The following is a 19,259-nucleotide window of genomic DNA, read 5'->3' as shown; positions in this document are numbered from 1 at the left end:
CACACACATTGGGCTCCTTCAGAATGATTCCATTGACTAAGCTAATTATAAAAGTCAATCACCTTTTGCTTATATTGTGACATCATTCTTAGTAATGGTGGAATATTGCTCAAAGCTAATTTCCTTCCAGCCTTGGAGGTATACTCAGGGAGCTCCATCTCATCCCTTCTTCAGATAATCTAAGTTATACCACAAGACATTCACACCCACATGAATAATGGCCATACCAAATTCATACCTGGCTTGAAGGAACCTGAGTGTTCTGGTGATACAGTCGATTCTGGCACCCTACAGGCAGCTCATACCTTATCGTAGTTTAGCCATGCGAGTAGTGCATCAGTATGCAGGACTATGGAATCACATATAAAAATACACTATCATGATGGCTGGACCAGTCTAGCAGCCTGAAGGGCTTAGTCAAACCATCTTTGTGAGATTAGTCTGTGGTGGTGGTGGAAGAAGCTTTATGTGTATGGAATGGGTATGGCTGTAGTGCACACTTCTCAAGTGCCACATCTGGGATGTTTTTGTGATCTTGGGAGTGATTTTGGAGTGCCTTAGTGGAAGACAGTCTTACTGGTCTTGTATTGTATTGTATTGTATATGTGTAGTGTTAGTACCGGTACTATAGCCAGCTTGTGTGACAAGTTTTCCTCCAGCTACAGTATTTCCTCCTCTTGCACACAAATGGCTGCTGGTAAGCATGAGGCACTTTATAGACTGCCTCTGATTACCTAGTGCTAGAAAGCTAGCAACAGAGGGGCATAGACAGACTGAGGAACCATGATTAATGTATACAAGCCATGCAGCATATGTTATATGATGTTGCAGAATTTGTTTACCTTTAATCAGTGCACACAGTAGTTGTGAAGTAGACAGTGAAAACATACCTCTCTCAACTGTACAGATTTTCACAGAATGTCCAGATTTTTGCCTTATATTTTTGGTCTGTTCCTCTTAAAATTTGTGGTTATCTTGATTTTTGAGGCAAATCAGTTAAGACTGAATTTACTAAAAAATGACAGGCAGTTGAGTTTCAGTGCAGACTTCATATCCTACAGAAAATGCAGGGTAACACAATACCTTTTATTCTAGCAACTTTCAAAGTTAATAAGAGCAATATTCAAAATGTGTCCCTATTTTGGGGGCTTTGTCCAGAATTTTTGTACTATAAGGTTCAGAGCTATCAGTGAAAATTACAAAACAGTGCAGTTACAATTTTGCACAATACAGTATAATGCGATACTGTACAATGGTGTATTTCTCAGTACATACAGTAGAACCAGTTCAGTAAAAGAAAGATGCTCTGAGAAGCAAGCATATATGCTGGGGCACAGTAAACCAAGTGATACTCAATAAAGTAATAGTTTGAGAATGCTTAAACTACAGGCAGGTATATTATAATGTGGTAAGCAATGCATTACCAGTTTATTTGTATATGATACAGCGGAAGGAATAGATGCCAGAACACAGCAATCCTGTGGTCTTTGTTACATCTGTCTACACGAGGTAGAGCTCTGAAGACAGCATATCAGTCAAAACTACCCCCAGTTAGGAGAAAAAAAAACAGGACATACGTAGTCATGTGGGTCTGATAATTAATGGCTCTAAGAGCCAAAGTAGCAGAAATATACACTTTTCCTCATACTTCTCCATAACAAGGTTGTCCTTGTCAGAAAGTAAAAGCTTAGAAGAGGAAAGCAGTTTGGATGATTTATCTGTGGACATTGAAACAACAGGATCAGATGAAGGACTTTATACCAGTATTTATGATACTCAGGAACTTTATAAAATATGTCCGACTTCTTAGGGCCTGGAGATTGAGAGTCAGGAGCCTGAAAAGTTGCTGTAAATGTATCCAAAAGGGCAGCAAAGACAGGGAGGACTGCAGATGGTCTGGGTGAGTCCATTTGTAAGCGTTCATAATATCTCTGTTGAACCCCAGAAACCTAGGAACAGTCCCACTAAATGTTTCCATTATATGGACTACTGTATCCTCAAAGGATAATTTTTCAAAAAGGGATTCAGAGGACAAATAATCTTTTTCACCAGACCCCAGGGCTAGATGAAAGTGGATCTGAGAAGAATATGCTAAGAATCCTTCACCAGAACCCAACTCTTCATTAGAAGAATCAGAAGCCCTTGGTCTCTTAGAAGGGGTGGAAGTCCAGGGAGCAGAATCTGGGACAGACAACCCTTTGTAAGGGTTTCAGGGTCATAAGGGCATCAAACAGCTCATTAGTAAAGCCCTGCCACTCCCTGTGAAGATGCTTAGCCACAAGTTTCTTTTTTAAAGGAACATCTGTTTTAACAGATCTAGGAGGTTCAGACCCCTGCCTAGATTTGATGAGGGTCCCAGGCACCTTTTTGTTAACTAAAATGTTGGGGATGCCCCTAGGCCCTAACAGATATAATCAACCATGGTTCTCCTGTACACTGGTACCACACATATGTACAGCTGTGGCAGACGTGCAAGTACATAGCACCATGCTGTCCTCCAGCTGGGTCATGACAGAGGAAGCTGGCATCTGTACCAGATGGTTCTCGAGTTCTTCATTCATCCCAAGGAAGACATCTGATGGAGTCTGAAAAGTAGCAGGATTGGTATGCATTTTTTTAGCTTTTTTCTTAAGAGGGGGCTGAACTTCGGGACAGGCAGATTTGGCTATGGTACCCTGGGTCAATAACTTCAGATGTTGCTCTTCCAGATAAATTGAAAGGGGTGATAAACAGCTGCAGAGTATTTTATGGACAAATACCTGACAAATATCACACTGAGTAAGGTCATGAGCAGGACCTAAACAAACAAAAGGCGCTTCTTGTGTCTATCTTTATGAGGAATCTGGCTCCCACACTCACATTTTCCCTTCCTGGATAACATGAAAACAAGCTACAAGGAGGAAGGAAGGAAGGAACCCTGGTGGGGCAATTATTTTTAGGCGGCTTGGTAGATGAACCAGCTTAGTGAATGGCATACAGACCGAATTCAGAGGTAGCATTCAGACTAGTGGCAAAGAAGTTCTGAGGATTAGGTGTCCACATATCACATATGTACCTTACACCTTGTACATAAGACATACATCTAAAGTATGATGCTTGGAAGGTGTAAAGCCTTTGGTATATGGACTGGATGGTAAGCTATGCATGACAGGATATCCCAAAAGTAAAGAATACTGCAACAGTGATAAGGAAGGACATCACTAGGAGTTATACCCAGTGGACTTTGAACATACCACTCTGTCAAGGTGCAGCTGCATTAGAAGCCAAAGGGGACCTGATCTATAGAAGCACATTTCCTGTCAGAAAACAATAATACCAGAGCTTCAAGGAGCTGCCAAGGGAGGAGGGGAGTACCCTCAGGAATAGAGAGTAAAGCACCCCCCCCCCAGACCAGCAAGCCACCCCACTACATACCATCTGACTATCGCTTGGTAACAGATTGCTGATCGAGGTTCCTATAGAAGAACAAATCGGCTAGAAGGATCTAGCCTGGGAATGCCGATTTCAAATCCTCTGAACACTTGGTGAAATCCTGGGGACGACAAAAAAAATAGTTAACAGTGCTAAATCTAGTGTCCCTATCACACAGAAGATGCCATAAACTGTAACAGCATACACCCACAAGTGAGCACAAGGGTGTGTAAGTCAGGAAATAGGGTTTGGAAAGAAATTGGCAGTTACCAAGATGAGTACTTGTTGCTGTTGTATGTACTTAAGTACTATGTCATACTTTCTGCAAACCTGCTGTGTGAAGTGGAACACTTTCCAGATGTTTTTCTTTTTTTAAACAAGAAACATCTATTAAATTATCACATATTACATACACAATCTTAGATTTATATAAATGAAAACAAACCATATTAACACAATTCTAGTTGCAAACATTCTCCATCACTTATAATATATCCAGACATTGTCAAACATTATGTAGCTCATTCAAATCCTGCCTTCTTTTAAACCTTGTTCCTCCTCTGAAAATATTGTTTCCACAATTCTCATTTTTCCTATGTAATTTGCTCCTACCCTTTCCTAAAGATCCCAATTCCAGTTGTTTTATCTCTGTTACTATATTCACTACTGCTAGTAAATTTTGTTTAGACTTTGATTTCCATTTTCCAGTAATTGCTTTTTTGGCAGTCACCATAATTAGACTCTGCAAGGCCTTACTATGTCTAGGCAATTCCGATTCTGTATCATAGTTTAAAAAATAATTTCCTTAGTTACACCAATTTGCACACCCAGTATCTCTGACATAGTAATCTGCAGGAATTCTTTAATTACACTCCCAGAAAATATGTTCATAGTTACCTCTTTCTTCCCCATCCTACCTCCAACATTTGCTGTCTACATGAGAAAAAAAATCTTTGGAGTCTACTTGGGGTATAAACATACCTATGTAGACACTTCCAAGCAAAGATCCTAAATCTTCTAGACTTTGTTGCATATTTGGGAGACATACATATATCCAACCCCCATTTGTTTCTTTCTGAATTACTTAACTAATCGCTTTTCCCGATCCTTTCTAACCTTCTCTGATTGATTCTTATAGTTACCATGCAATACTTTATATGCTCTAATAATTATTCCTTTTTTAATGGCAGTTTCTGTTCTAGCTTCTACTAAAAATTGTACCAGTGCTGGTCTTTAATTTAGGACCTCCCTATTTCTTTTTCTTTGCCTATACTCTGATACCAATCCTTGACAGGGAAGGCAGTCTCTAACGTGCAGTCCAAATAAATTCTTGGTGTCTTCCCATTCTATTATCTTTCCCTCTCTAGTTATTTACTCCCAATACCGTTGTTCTTTTGCCAGTTTTCTCCAGTAAATTCTAGCCCCCCCTCTTTTCTATTCTCTGTATCTCTAATTGCAGTCATCCCTATCTGAATTTCTGTTTAAAGCTTCTTCCATTTGTTATTCGAGTTGATATACTCCATCAGTGTTTCATTTATTTTAATCAGGTTTGTGTGCAGTTGTCTTATATTTTCCTCTAGGCTACTGGAAGTCATTTCTGGAGTTTGCACAGCTTTTTGCTGAACAGCTGTAATACTTTTCCCAGTCACTTTTTCGTCACCTTTTTGTAGCTGATTTCCCTTCAGGTCCTCTGTATTTCTTTTTTCCTGGCATCCACGCAGTGCACTTACTAGACAGAAATTTACCCAGAAATCTAGATCCACTGGTTTTCTCTGCTAAGTTTCTGTTTTCACACTGGGAGCGCTAGAGTTAAGGTCTTACTCAATGTGCAGCAATATTGGAAGTCACTTCCCAGATGTTTTTCAAGAGAAGTTTTGTATTAGAGTTCAAGGCAGTTTGGTGGTGTCATAGGTCAGCATTATAGAGCACCGACAGCTGCAAGCACATGTTTAAAACAGACCACATCAGCACATAAGCCAATTAAAGTTAACATAGCTATGTAAGCAATAGAACCTCATCCAGGAAAAGGAGCAGTGGACTCTTTTTTTCATCAAGGGAATTTGGCTAGATCTATTTCAGATGGAGAATTAAGACACCGCAAAATAGTAATGTCTTTCAGTGTTTCCCGGTTAGGGGTCGCCACAGCAGATCACCGGTCCGCTTATGATTGGCAGTGGATTTTTACAATGTTGAGTTGCTAGCCCGGCGCCCAACCTTCAAAGAAGGCACACCCACACATGCACACACCAACCTGCATGTCTTTAAAGTTCACTCAACCACGGGGAGGACATGCAAACTCAGCACAGAAGGCATTCCAGCTGAGAATCGAACCAGAAAGCCTCTTGCTGTGAGGTGACAATGCTACCTGCTGCACCACCGTGGCCAAATTCTTAAATCAACACTAGCACACTCAATGTATAAAAGAAGGAAAAAGGCTACTTCCCAGATGTTGTAGGACTGTTTGTCAAGACAAATACAGTAGGAGAGTTCAAGGTAAGTTGGTTATGTCACAGGCCAGCACAGTACTGTGTCAGCATCTGTGATCGCAGGTTTAAAAAAGACCAAAGTAGCACACAGGCCAATTAAAGTTAACACTGTTATGTAACCAGTTGCATATGCAAAATTACCCTAGCATGAAAAAGGACTGTTAAATCAGCACTAGCACATTCTAAAAATGTTACTTACCAGATGCTGTCAGACCATTTTTCAAGTCAAATCCAGTAGCAGATGTGCAGGCATATGTTTAGTGTCGCAAGCCATCGCAATTGTGTTATTTAATGGCTTAAGATATGGTACTTTTGTTAAGTTACAGCATTGGTAGAAATCAAATGTTTAATACTTTGCACTTTTAAAACTGCTGTTAGAACATTCAAGTACACAACTGTCAAACATACGTGTACCTGAAAAATGCTCTTTAAATACAAGGCCATGCAGTTTTCAAATAATGCACAGGTACATTATCAACATTTCAGGGCTCTTTGTGCATAGGTTTGTTTCAGCACAATTAATTAAGTGTTCTTTATGAACCAATACTTTAAAAAGGGTCAGTCACATTTGGTCACTGGTACGTGTACACACTAACAAGGCTGTCTGGGCATAAACAGTTACATAAGGCACCTGCTGAAACACAGCAACAGTGGATGAAACAACTAGATTACTGCCACACAGAACATGGTTTTAATTTCCAAATTAGGAATAAGACAGTGTTCTAAGAATTTTTTATATGGTAATGTGACATTTTCACACCATTTTTTGTCATAACAAAAGCAAGAATACTTATTTGTCATACTGTTTCACCAACATGAAATGCAGTTTTCCTTTCCCGATCAAAAGTTAAATATCTAAAAATGTATTCTTTGTATTGCAGGGAGAGCTAAATGGGCATAAAGGACTTGTTCCCTCCAACTTCCTTGAAGAAGTGCCTGACGATGTTGAGGTCTACCTGTCTGATGCACCGTCTCGATATCCACAGCAAGATACCCCAGTACATACTAAGACAAAAAGGGTAAGCATCTACTTTCTGAATAATTTATTCAACAGGACAACGTTTGCTATTTCTCCAGCTCTCCAGCCTTTTAAAATATAACATTAAATCTTTTAGAGATGTGCACTGGTAGTTTACTGCTGCTATGATGATGTGCTTCCTGTTATGTTAATAACCCCACCCACTTCCACATGCTGTTGCTATTACATTCCATCAGTGCTGCTGGCATGAAAACAAGCTATACTGCACAATTCTGAGTTGGTACTCATATACAAACTAAGAGAGCACATTTTGATAAGTGACATATTACAGCAAAAGGTATACCATTATAAATATATCACAGCCCTCAACCATTTTTTTAGAAATGATTTGTTGATACATGGCAAACTATACTGTGCTCCTGAAATAATTACAGTATATAAACTTTGCTATTATTTAAGCAGACTATGTTTTAGATAACACCACAGTACAACAGTGTGACATTTCAGGAGATTGAGGTTACTAAAGTACTGCCTCAGTAGTCTAAATCAGTGAGACTGCTGTGGTGAATAACATGATACTCAAAGAAACAACTGTCAAATTAACTGATACAACTAATTCTGCTCTTTATGACACTTATAACACATTTAATAATACTAAGCCATTAGTACTCAGAAACTGTACTGAACAAACAACCAAAATCATCCTGAAAATCTAACTGTACTATTCACTTCGGCATTCATTTGTTAGATTTTTTTTAATTTATTTATTTTTTGTTAACAGACTAAAAGATCAGTCTGTTTCCATCCATTCTCAAATTTACTGCACCCTCATTAAGTGTGAGTTCATCTTTTATTTTATTTCATCACCACAATGTTTTCTGTTTTGTTTCTTTGCTCATCTGGTCGGAAACAGAAGAAGAGTGTTCATTTCACGCCTTAATAAGGCAATGTAGCCTACACGTAAGTTAACAACTGAAGATGCCAATAGTTTTTTGAGAGTCTAATGTGGCAGTCTTTTGTAGACTGTTATTGGCTGAAAAAATATGTTTCTATGAATGCAGACCCTTTAATAGTTGACACGGTAAGCAGTGGAGTAAATACTACAAGGATTAATTTTGCCTAAAGCAGACAGTTTTATCTTGTTGTAATACTGGTGCAGCAGTAGTTTTAATAAAACAACTGCAATTAACAAAAATACTGATTGGATCGAGAAATCTCCACAATACACCAGCTGGTGCTTTTTTTACACTTCTGTTTAAATATGATCAAGTAATATGCACCAGTGTTTTGAGTATATTAATATGGGTATTTAAGTGTAACTATGGGATAGTACAGAAGGCACGCTTTAACGCCCATCGATGAAGAACTGTCCAACAAACCAGCCACTGCATACTTTTATTTTCTACAGACTAGGGTCAAAACATAGAACATATTTAATGCTGAGCTAAATGGCAAAGCTAGCTAGGGCTCCTTTGGATAAAAAAAAATCAAGTGTTCATACAGTTTACTGTGAAGCATACAGCCACATCAATTACTGTTTATGAAATCATTGCTGGTTATTAAAGAGCTCAAACATATATTGGAGGGTGGCACAACACCAGTGTGAGTGTGAGCTCACATTTAACAGGTGTCCCCCCTTATTACCAACACAGCACTTACAGGTGTAGCTTGTATAATGAAGCTGTTTCTGGGCTGTCTGCAAGGGAGTAGTTCAAGCATTGATTTTCACTGTTTCTGCAGTACCAGCCAGCTTGCTTGTGGAGACAACTCTGTTCCATGAAGTGTTTTTATCAGTCTCCAAGAGAAACAGATGCTTGAGATGGCTGTACATGAAATGTCTGTCCAAAGGAAACCATCTAGCTCAGTACAAGAAAATACATTAGACAAAATATGTAGGTATCTTCAGGTGTACTCTGGGTGGGTGATAACCAGAATACAAATGTTTGTTTTTAAAATAAAGCAATCTTAATCATATGAATCAGGGTATGCTTAAAGGTCATTTGAATGTTTTAAACCAATAAATACAAGATTTTCTGACTGCAATGCATACATGTAAAAAATGGCTAAAGATAATTTGGCTAGACATCTAATTAAAAACCTTATTTACAAAAAGGCACAATTTTCAAGTGAAATCCAATTAAAATTTAGTAAGGAACACACAACTGTTGAACCTGAATTTAAAACTGCATGGTAAGTTGTGCTCATTCAAAATGCTTAAATTTCAGTGAAGCCTCGACCTACTGGCCACAGCTGACCTCTTCCCATACAATGCTACAATTAAATGGCTTTGGTGCATATGACAAACAAATCAGGAAGGCAGAGCCATTACAGAGCACCAAACTAAGGCTGTAGATATATAATTGATTATTATGGGCTTCACTTACACATTTTTTTCAAGCTCCCAGAACCCAGTGGAAAGGAGGTGCCTTGTCTCAGACGTCTTCTCCAGTTAAATGTTCTACAAACAAAACATATAAAGATGAAACACAAAGAGGTTGTATATTCTGCCTGCAGGCGCAGTACAGTGTTAAGAGATCATTTTAAAACTTGAGAGGTCTCTGTACAACATACTGATCTCAGAATCCTTCCTAATGCTCACATTATGCAGATACCAGGTTTCATCTTCCTGATCATCTGTGGTATTAAAAAAAAAATAACTGTAGGCAGTAACAGCTGATTTTGCCAATCAGCTACCTTCAGCAAAATTAAGAAGGGGAAATCATTAAGATAATTTGGATTGCAGATTTGATAGCAAATGCTTTAGTCCGATTGGTGTGCTGTACATTAGCAATGTGCGAATTCATCTGTGACCTTTAAGCATTCTCTGACTGCCATTAAGATTAATCTCATCTCAGGTTTTATAAGGTTGTTTTATCACTGATCATGTCTGAAGTATGAATTTGATATCGGGATATGAAGGTGGAGCCATCTTGTTTTCATTGGCTTGAATTCCACTCTGTTTTTATGCCACTCCTACTGCATACATGTCATCTAACACACAAAGCATACACTATTTTCAGAGAGTAAAACTTGCAATATTTTATGAACTGTATATTTTTCTTTTCTTATCGAAGCTGGAAATTGGGGAAAGGATGATGTGCAAAGTAAGGAGGACTCTAGCAGACTGAAAACTGATGCACTTTTCTTAGCAAATCAAATGACTTGAAAAAAGTACATTTTTAGGAAGCAACCTCTACAAACTGATGCACGCATATACAGATTCATGCATTTAGATTCAACCAGATCCACGAATTATACCAGTAACAAGGTAATCAGTGGTGACATACATTTCTTCATAAAATTATGTCCTCAATACCTAGGTAGTTTGATTTTTCATCTGTTATGAAACAAATCATCACTTTACTAGTAATGCCACAGAAAAGCAGTCTTTAAAAGCCACGTCATACATCCATGGCAACATATTAAAACCGTTTCCACCAGCTCATCCTATTGCAAAGGACATATTCATAGCCCCAGTTCAGACTCACTGAATTTAAGTTTCTCTTCCTCAAAAAAAAAAAAAGTACAACAAGCAGCCTGTATTTATAAGGAATATGAAAACATGTTCTCAATTTATAAAGAGAAACTGAGCTTTTTCCCGTGACCACATGCCCAGTTCATTCTTGCCGATTCTTTGTTATTCCTCCTATTCACTTTGTCCGTTACTCTCCGTTCTCTTTCTTTGCTGTAACCATTAAGATCGTCACAGGCTGATGGAGTTGTTGTTGTTTGTCTTTCGCCACAGCGGAACTCCGGTCCACTAATGATTGGCAGTAGATTTTCACGAAAGCCGAGGTGCCAGCTCGATGTTCAACCTTCAACAAAGGCACGCCCATTTATGCATGTTGGATTAATGTATGAACACTCATCAAGAAGCAACCCTATGCACAAAATTCAATGCAAATAAAGACCTCCATGGTCAGACTTCAGCCGTTCCTTATAATCCAGTTAATTTCCCAGCATGCACATCTCTACTTCATTTGCTCTTTCTCACTGCAGCCATTTTTTTCTTCACCATACTCATTTAAGTCCACCCTTTTCAACTTCTTCACACGTGCATAAATATCTTTACATGGTACATTTTTGTGAGTAAATGTTTCTTTTAAGAAGATGGTTAATACTTCCACGGTGCAGGAATGCTCATGCAGTACAAACAGACCAACCCGAGTTGTGGTGCCAGCATTTAAACAAAGAGTCAGATAAAAAGTGACCTTTCATGTGTGTGAATGTGATGCATGCTTTTCCTTAAAGCACCATGAAAAAGACTTCTGAAGACGAAGCAAATCTGCAGAAAAAAAAACTCTAAAACTCTGAACACCGAATGGTATACAATCCACATGGGAGACAACATGACTCATCCCACTTCCAGGAGGCTCTTGGGGTACCTTAGCACTCAAACACAAGTTTGAAAATACTGAAAGCGTTAACATAATGCAAAATGCAAGTACATTTTAGTGTGAAATGACATGTCAGTGCAGGAAGAGGCATTTGGCCAAGCAATCAGGCAAAGAGTTAAGACAATGAGCTCTTAAAAGAGCTGCTTATTATTTATTTTATTTGTATTTGTTAACTGTGGTAAAGCACTGATCTATATGGGGCTTTTGCAGATTCAGCCTGGGAGCACTGCCTGGTTAAGTGACTTGCTGATAACCACACAGTTGGGCAGTGGAAGCAGAGGGAATTTTATTTTTATTTTATTTACATTTGTTTACTGGGGTGGTACACTGATTACAGTGGACCATTTGCAGGTATTGCCCAGGTGAAATAATTCACAAAGAAGAAAATTAAAGAACAAAGGCAGTGAGCTGTACATATCAAAAACAGCCCAGAAAGTAACAATATATAAAAGAGTACAGTAGAAGTAGCAAAAATTATGAAAGAAATGCAAATTCTACAATTCACATGATATTTCAGGTTTATATCATGGTGGAAATGCAGTGGGGTAAATGAGAGTAAGGGCAGATGCTGGGGGAGTTAGAAGGTGTTAGTATTTGAAGAAAGCAATGCTAGAGGCTGAGAAACCATTATGTATGGTGGCCTTCTGTGTGGCAAGTACAATTTGATTTGTTATGAAAGAATGTTTTACATTCAGCTCTGAAAGTGGAGAAGTGTAATTGTACTTCCTTTAGTTGAGGTGGGGAGGGATTCCCATATTTTACAAGCAAGGTTGGAGAAAGACTGGTCAGTGCACTGCAGCCCAGTTTGTGGGGGTTGAAGTGGGAGCAGGCCTGCGTAAAAGCTTTTGAGTTTGCTTGTTTAGTATAAAGTTTAGCAGTTAGCGGTGGGAATGAGTTAGGATGGAGAAGTTTAAATATGAGAGAAACTAGTAGCAGGTCTGTGCTGGGGTACACTGGGAGTCATTTGGCTTTTTTTGAGGGTTAGGAAGTGGTGCTCATTAGGGGGGTGAGTTAGTGATGAAGCAACAGATTTGGTTTTCGATAGTCTATAGTGTCAAGGAGTCTTTCTTACAGACTGTCACTATCATGGGTAGTCCATATTCAAAAGTTGGACCAGGATGACTCCTTTGTAATCAAACCATTGACCACAGGGAAAGGAAACAATGTACTTACCCATAATGATAGAGCCATGTTGTATGGTTCAGCCTGTGGGTTACTGGATCCAACTCAGATCTGAGACTGGCCATTTCCAAAAACTTCAGACCCCAAGCTCCACCTTCTGTACCCAAAGTACCTTGCTCTTTCTACAGTTATTTCAGATTGACTTTGTACCTCTCCAAAAAACTTTTAACTCTAAGACCACAAATGAAGGACCCCAAAAGGAAGACAGGCAGAGAGATGCCTTCATGATGCTGTCTTCCAATGCTCAGAAGTATAACACAGCAGGGGGAAATGAAAGAGGGATGGTTGAACCAGATGGAAACAGCAACACAGCTCTATCATTATGGTAAGTACATAAGTTTCGTATCTGATGTTGTCTTTTCTGTCCGGGTTCAACATGTCGGACAGAGTCCTCAGTCATGTTTCATCCCAGGGAGGTTCTATGAGAGAACATTCCTCAATGTAGTGGAACCAAAGGAGACCCTGACTGTATATCCAACCTGCAGTAACACACAAAAGTATATGAACCCACCCAAGTAGCTGCAGTACAAATGTCTTCAATAGAAACTCTACAGAAAAAAGCATGGAAGTAGCCATTGCTCTGATGGAGTGACCCTTTGGCTTACAAGGCAAAGGTTTTCCTCTTAATCTATGTCCCAATGAAATGCAATCAGAAGGCCATTTAGAGAGGCTAGATTTATACAATGGCTTGCTCAACTGGGCCTTCAAAAAGGAGATAAACAGCTGGTCAGAATTCCTGATGGATTTGATTCTATCCAAATAAAATCTCAGTTGCCTGTGAACATCAAGGCAATGCAGTAAATGTTCTCCTTTGTTTTTAACATTAGGGAAAACACTGACAAATGAATGGCCTGATTCAAGGTGGTTTCTAATGCCACCTTAGGCAAAAAAGCAGGATCCGTTCTTAGAGAAACCCTATCTTTATGAAAGACAAGACATGGAGGTACTGAGGATAAGCCCTGCAGTTCTGACACATGCCTGGCAGAAGAAACAGCTACCAAGAAAAGAATATTCCAAGACAACAACTTCAGCGAGACTGTTTCTGAAGACTCAAAAGAAGGGCCAGCATGAATGTAAAGCATAAAAGGTAAATCCCAAGAAGGAACAGGATCTGAATAGGTGGTCACAACAAGAACATTCCTCTGAGAAAGGCCTTGGACATTTTCAATGCTGCTACAGGTGTATTATCTCTGCTAATACGAAAGTTGGAAATAGCAGCTTACTGAACTTTAATAATGGAGTAACTTGATCTAGATTGAAACAAATCAGCAAGGAAATCAAGAATAGGATCCTAAAACTCCAAAGAATTTTTCCTCAGGTGGATAGCAAATGCTGGCGGTGTGATGGGCAAGAAAGAGGTAGCTGGGAACATATTTTTTGGAGGTGTGATGAGCTGGCAGACTTTTGAGACTCCCTGTGGGCTGCTGTGTCAGAGATGCTGGGTGGGCAGATTGGACTGACTGGGGAGATGATTTTTTTGAGTTATGCTACAGAATCGGAATTGCCTAGACATAGTAAAGCCTTGTTGAGTCTAATTATGGTGGCTGCCAAAAAAGCAATTACTAGAAAATGGAAATCAAAGTCTAGACCAACTTTACTAGAAGTAGTGAATATAGTAACTGAGATGGAGTTGGGATCTTTAGAAAAGGGAAGGAGCAAACTACATAGAAAAAAATGGGAACTGTGGGAAAAGTATATGCAGAGCAGGAATGAGGTTTAAGCGGCAGGATTTGAATGAGCTATATAATGCTTAACTGCCAATGACTAGAATGTTTATAAGTGATTAGTAATGTTTACAACTACAGTTGTTTCAATGGTGTCTGTGATGTAAACTGTTTACAACTAAAGTGATTTCATTTTGTATATTTTTCATTTATGAAAGTATAAGATTGCATTTGTCACATCTGGAAATTTAATAAAGATGTTGGGGGAAAAAAAAGAATAGCATCCAAAGGGAAAAATATCAGAAGATAAAGACTGAAAAAACAAAATCCAATTTAAAAATAAGAAAAATATATAAAATGTTATAAAAGCTATTTTAAATATTGTTTTAATCCACAACATTTTGAAATACACTTAGAACTTTGATCATTTAATCTAATTGTATGTTAAGTTGCCAATTGGAGGTACTTCAGTGCTGTGTCCAAGTTGCTATCTCATCACCAAATTTAACATGCTCTTACAAAAAAAAATCTGGGCCTTCTTTATGATGACAGACTATAGTTACCCATATGCTGGGGTCTAAAGAAATAAATAATTATTATTAATCATTAGTTAGCACTCAATAATTTCAGTTCAGACTAAATATTGTTTATCTTCAGATCAGTTGCTCCACCACAGAAAATCTCAAGGTATGGTTTCAAGATGAAGAACGACGCACCCTAAAGTTTTCCTCTATTGCATAAGAAGTGCATCAGTCTCACCTTGGCAGCAACTGTACAACAGTAGCTTATTAAATACAGTTTTACTGCTTTGTTACAAACTTTGCAAATTCTAAAAACAGCCCTCAAATAGGGCTATTTGTTTGGCTAAACCGGATTGTTCAAAAGACTCCAGACTACAACTGTTGAAGTTTATGATGGTGTGCAATCCTGATTTCATGCTGGTGATTCTAAGTTGTCAGATGGGGAGGAGGAAATAGCAAGTCTGATACATTTCTGAGAGGGTGAAGGTGGTAAATGCCTTGCAGGAATATTATTACCTACCAAATCTCTGACTTCCCACACCTCCATCCATCCATCCAAAATGTAACATGAGCAATAGCATGTAATCCATCTCAAATTTTACAACGTACGGTTCACCCTTAGGAATGTAAAGTGTGCACTCTAGAGTGTCAAAGGCTTAACCTGCAACCAGCTAGGCCTGAAGGAAGCAAATCAAAAACAGCTATTATAAGCAAGTAAATCTTTTTCCACTAGTTTATGAAACTATGAGTGTTCCTAGGGCTTTTGCTTATATTAGGGAAACTGCCTCTCTGGCCCTACCCAAGCTGAAGACTTTGCGACTTCCCTTAGTTGTAAAGCTCCTAGGTACTTCAGTCCAGCCATACCCATTGTTCTGTCATACAGTTTTGTTTGTTTGTGTCTTTCGGCTTTAACCGGTTAGGGTCCACCACAGCGGAACTCCGGTCCGCTAATGATTGGTAGTGGATTTTTACATACCGGGTTACCAGCCCTGATGCCAACCTTCAACGAAGGCACACCCCATTCACGTATGCCTCCACACAGAAGACGCTCTAGCTGAGAATTGAACGGGACAACGTCTTGCTAACTTTTCAAATCCAGTGCTGTATTCTGTCTAAACAATGGGTGGACATCAGTTTTGTAGGCTGCTCTTGCAGCATCTATAAGTGAAAGTCTACTTTACCATGGAAAGAACTTTCTTAGTCTTGTTTGCATCACATACCTGCAGACTACCACTACACACAGCCTTCTTCTATTCTTCTTCTTGCCGCTTCCTGACTTTGTTCCCCAGGTAGCAGCCAGATGACTTCTTCTTGCTGCTGCTCACTTATATATATATATATATATATATATATACACACACACACCCTGTCTTCAAAATGAATGGGTGGGGGGTACAACAGACCATACTGTGAATAATTGTAATTCAAAATGGCCACTCAGTTTTTTACCAGGTTAAGTAAAAAAATAAGCTTTTTCAGGAAGTACTATGCAGTTGAGTGCATTGCATGTAATCCACCTCCACTGTTCATGAGATCACTGGTGTGTCATGTAAGTAACAGCTCAGGAAATCACAAGTGTGTTTTTATCAAAAATCACCTATCCTTAGATATGTATCCGCATGTGTGCTAAATTGTAACACATGTATATCATTTTTATTGTTCCTATTATTGAAAGGTATAGAGGGAAGTCATCATCCTTCCAACCCACCTAGGCTCAACTATCTTATCTGTTACAACAAACAGTATAACAACTATGGTAACTCACACACACACACACACACACACACACACACACACACACACACACACACATACTTGCAGGCAGTGCAGACAAATTCCCAGCACCTTTACCAATTAAGCTTTAAAAGAATATCTTAAGAGAAAACCTCCTCTGTTCCACAATGCACACTAGCTTTTGGTGCTGGAAGACAAGAAGGTTGAGGTTCTTTCTCTTCCCATTCCAGGTGACTGGATTTCTGACACAGCAGTTCCGTATTAGGTGGTACTGCACTCCTGAGTGTGTATTCCTTCAGATGAGATGTTACACCAAGATCCCTTGTGTTTGAGTTGGAAGTAGCTCAGGTGGATGCAAAGGATCCCATGGCACCTACAGAAAAGTATAGGGGAAGTTCCTTGACGGCCTAGCCAAATTTTCCCCAATAGTATAAATGCCATCTCTGGTCTCCCCTGAAGAGAGGCCACTAGCTTAGTGGGACTAATCTGGTCAACAAAAGAAAAATAAAAATAAAATAAACATCTATAGTAGCAACTAAAATATGCAATCAACACTATCTGAATACAATGCTTGACTGAATCGCTAACAGTATACACAGACTTTTAGGGATGACCCTAACAGGTGCAAAGCAAAGATGCGTACCTCCACCACATCTTACGTGCTGCAATATCTGCTGTTTAGAAAATAAAGTATATTCAGATAATCATATTTTCCACTGACTAAAAGAAGTACATTGTCTCCTATTTCATTCTAAACACAAATGTGTTTGAAAACAAGCTGCAGCCTTGCCTTCTAACATGGTATCACATTTCACCTACATTAAGTACAATGTACTAACATGCAACATTGTGCCTTTTAGGTTCCTCCTGAGAATGCTGGTACATCAAAGAGAGCACCATCTCCCACAGTACACCACCATGAGGGACCACCTACTGCACCAATGAATACTGGCAGTCCTATGAGGGGCAGAGAAATGTCCTTAAAAAAGAAAAAAGGACTGTTTTCAAAAGGCAAGAAGCTGTTGAAAAAACTGGGAGCAGTGAAATGATTGATATGTGTCTGAATAATTTGTAACACTTCCGGTATATTTATTCTAAAAGGAAACAATATTCCAACTGGGGTTTCATGACAGATTAGCCAAATCACACAGTATGTCACTGATGCATGTTCCTTTGGTGTTTCCTATAATGTATGTGTACCTGAAAACTGTAATGCTGATGTACTCTCTGTACTAATTTATTTCAACTGTTCTTGGATGTTACACTGCTAAGGAGCAAAAAATTACCTTATATATACATATATGCACACTCTTTCTCCTTATAAATGTGATACCAAATCCTGAGAATAAGTTGTGAAAATCAAACTTTCACCCTCTGAAACTTGGCATAAAAAGTACAATATAACATGTTCCCTGTATGCATCTCAAGTATCTGTAAAATGATTTGTCATGAAACCCCTAGTTGTAATTGGCATTGACTTTTTTGCCTTATAAATGCACAATGACTTTGTACTGTCCAGTAAATAAAGTTAAGTATACTTTGTATGTATGACGTGCATTCAAGTCATTAACCCACTGGAATCTAATAGTTAAAGATTGTGCTCAAGTGCTGTGTTACTGCCTCATCTCAGTGTCCGTATTGTCCTATAAAGGGGTCTGTAAAAGTACTGTGCATGGTATTTTGCCAATTTTTTTTTTTTACTTTATATTTTATGCAAATCAGCTAAAGAAGACAAAAGCACAGCGTCTGCCTCTATGGAGTTCAGACTCAAAATGCCCAGTGTTCTAATAACAATGTAAACATGGCTTTCATCAGTTAAAATTCTAGTATCGAACACTGGAATATTTTGTTGTATTGCCCTTAACATATATGCACTCCCCTGGGTATTTCTTAGCAGCTAAGAACCAGCACAAGCTATGATGAAGTTACTGCTCTACTTCTGACAAAAACAGTGGGGTGCAATAAATAATTGGGGCTCTATACAAACCCTGTTCAAAAGGAAAAGTCTGCATGTTACCATGATTGTATGTCCAGTTGCTAGCAAACTGTTGCTCTTTTGTAAGTTTTGTCCATTTGTAAATTGTTTTTACTCTTTATACATAATTTTCCAAATTGCCTTTCTTTTGTAAGTTATAGAAAATTTATAATTAAAGCTTTCCCCATTGTGTCTTTTATGTAAATTCATGTAAAATACTGTAGTTATGTGCTAAGGTTATGAAGTTCAAAACTTTCACAGCCTATATTATTTGTGGAAAAGTGTTGTGTGGGTGTATGCATGTGTACATTTGTTCTTGTGTAAAAACAATTTTTATATAAATAAATGATTTGATATTTTGCAGAATAACTTTGGTTTCCCTTATATTTCTCCCATTTTACAAAAGCAGTAAGGTAATGGCTTGTCAGAAAAGCAACAAAATAAGCCAATTCCACTAATAAAGGTTGTAGCCTTATCTATAATGCAGACAACTAGGACCCAGCACCAAGTAGCAATGATCAGTTATTCTACATTGAGAGGAAGTGGTGACAGCCTGTTTCACTTTAGGGATATCTTCCAGAAAAGACGAGAACACTTACCGTAGTGTTGCTTGATGCTATATAAATATAGCATGTAGAATGGCCTGGCCTGGTAGTGCCACTGCAGATGCTCTCTGTACAGACTGTATGTGTGACCTATAGCAACAACCTGGTGACTCACAACAAAACTGACAAATCTTCACTAGTTGCATCAGATGACCAGCTACTGCTCAGCTCACATCTCTGGTATTAACTGAAAGGTAAATAATGCTGCACCCTTGGGATTCTACTCTAGATTAGATATGGAGATGAATGAATAACCAATGCAAAGATGGGCTATATGACTAAGCTAGTGGGAATGGAAATCTGTG

The 19,259-nt window shown here is 38.6% G+C and overlaps 1 protein-coding gene across 12 annotated transcripts in view; it reads left to right on the top strand.

Annotated features, from left to right (window-relative positions):
* The window catches only part of LOC122799590 (RIMS-binding protein 2-like), a 2,967,700-nt gene extending 2,948,982 nt beyond the window's left edge, over positions 1–18,718 (top strand). For all 12 annotated transcript variants that reach the window (XM_044068753.1, XM_044068745.1, XM_044068749.1 and 9 more), the window contains 2 exons: positions 6,779–6,916; positions 17,235–18,718. In XM_044068753.1, coding sequence (XP_043924688.1) covers positions 6,779–6,916; positions 17,235–17,423 — 327 coding nt within the window. In that variant the 3' untranslated portion in view covers positions 17,424–18,718. The remainder of the gene's footprint in view (positions 1–6,778; positions 6,917–17,234) is intronic.
* The last annotated feature ends 541 nt before the right edge of the window (positions 18,719–19,259 follow it).

The sequence above is a fragment of the Protopterus annectens genome, chromosome 4.part0 (genome assembly GCF_019279795.1).
Source record: "Protopterus annectens isolate FY-2018-M chromosome 4.part0, PAN1.0, whole genome shotgun sequence".
Taxonomy (NCBI): Eukaryota; Metazoa; Chordata; order Ceratodontiformes; family Protopteridae; genus Protopterus; species Protopterus annectens.
Note: the sequence above shows the minus strand (reverse complement) of the source record. Positions and strands in the feature narration are given on the sequence as shown.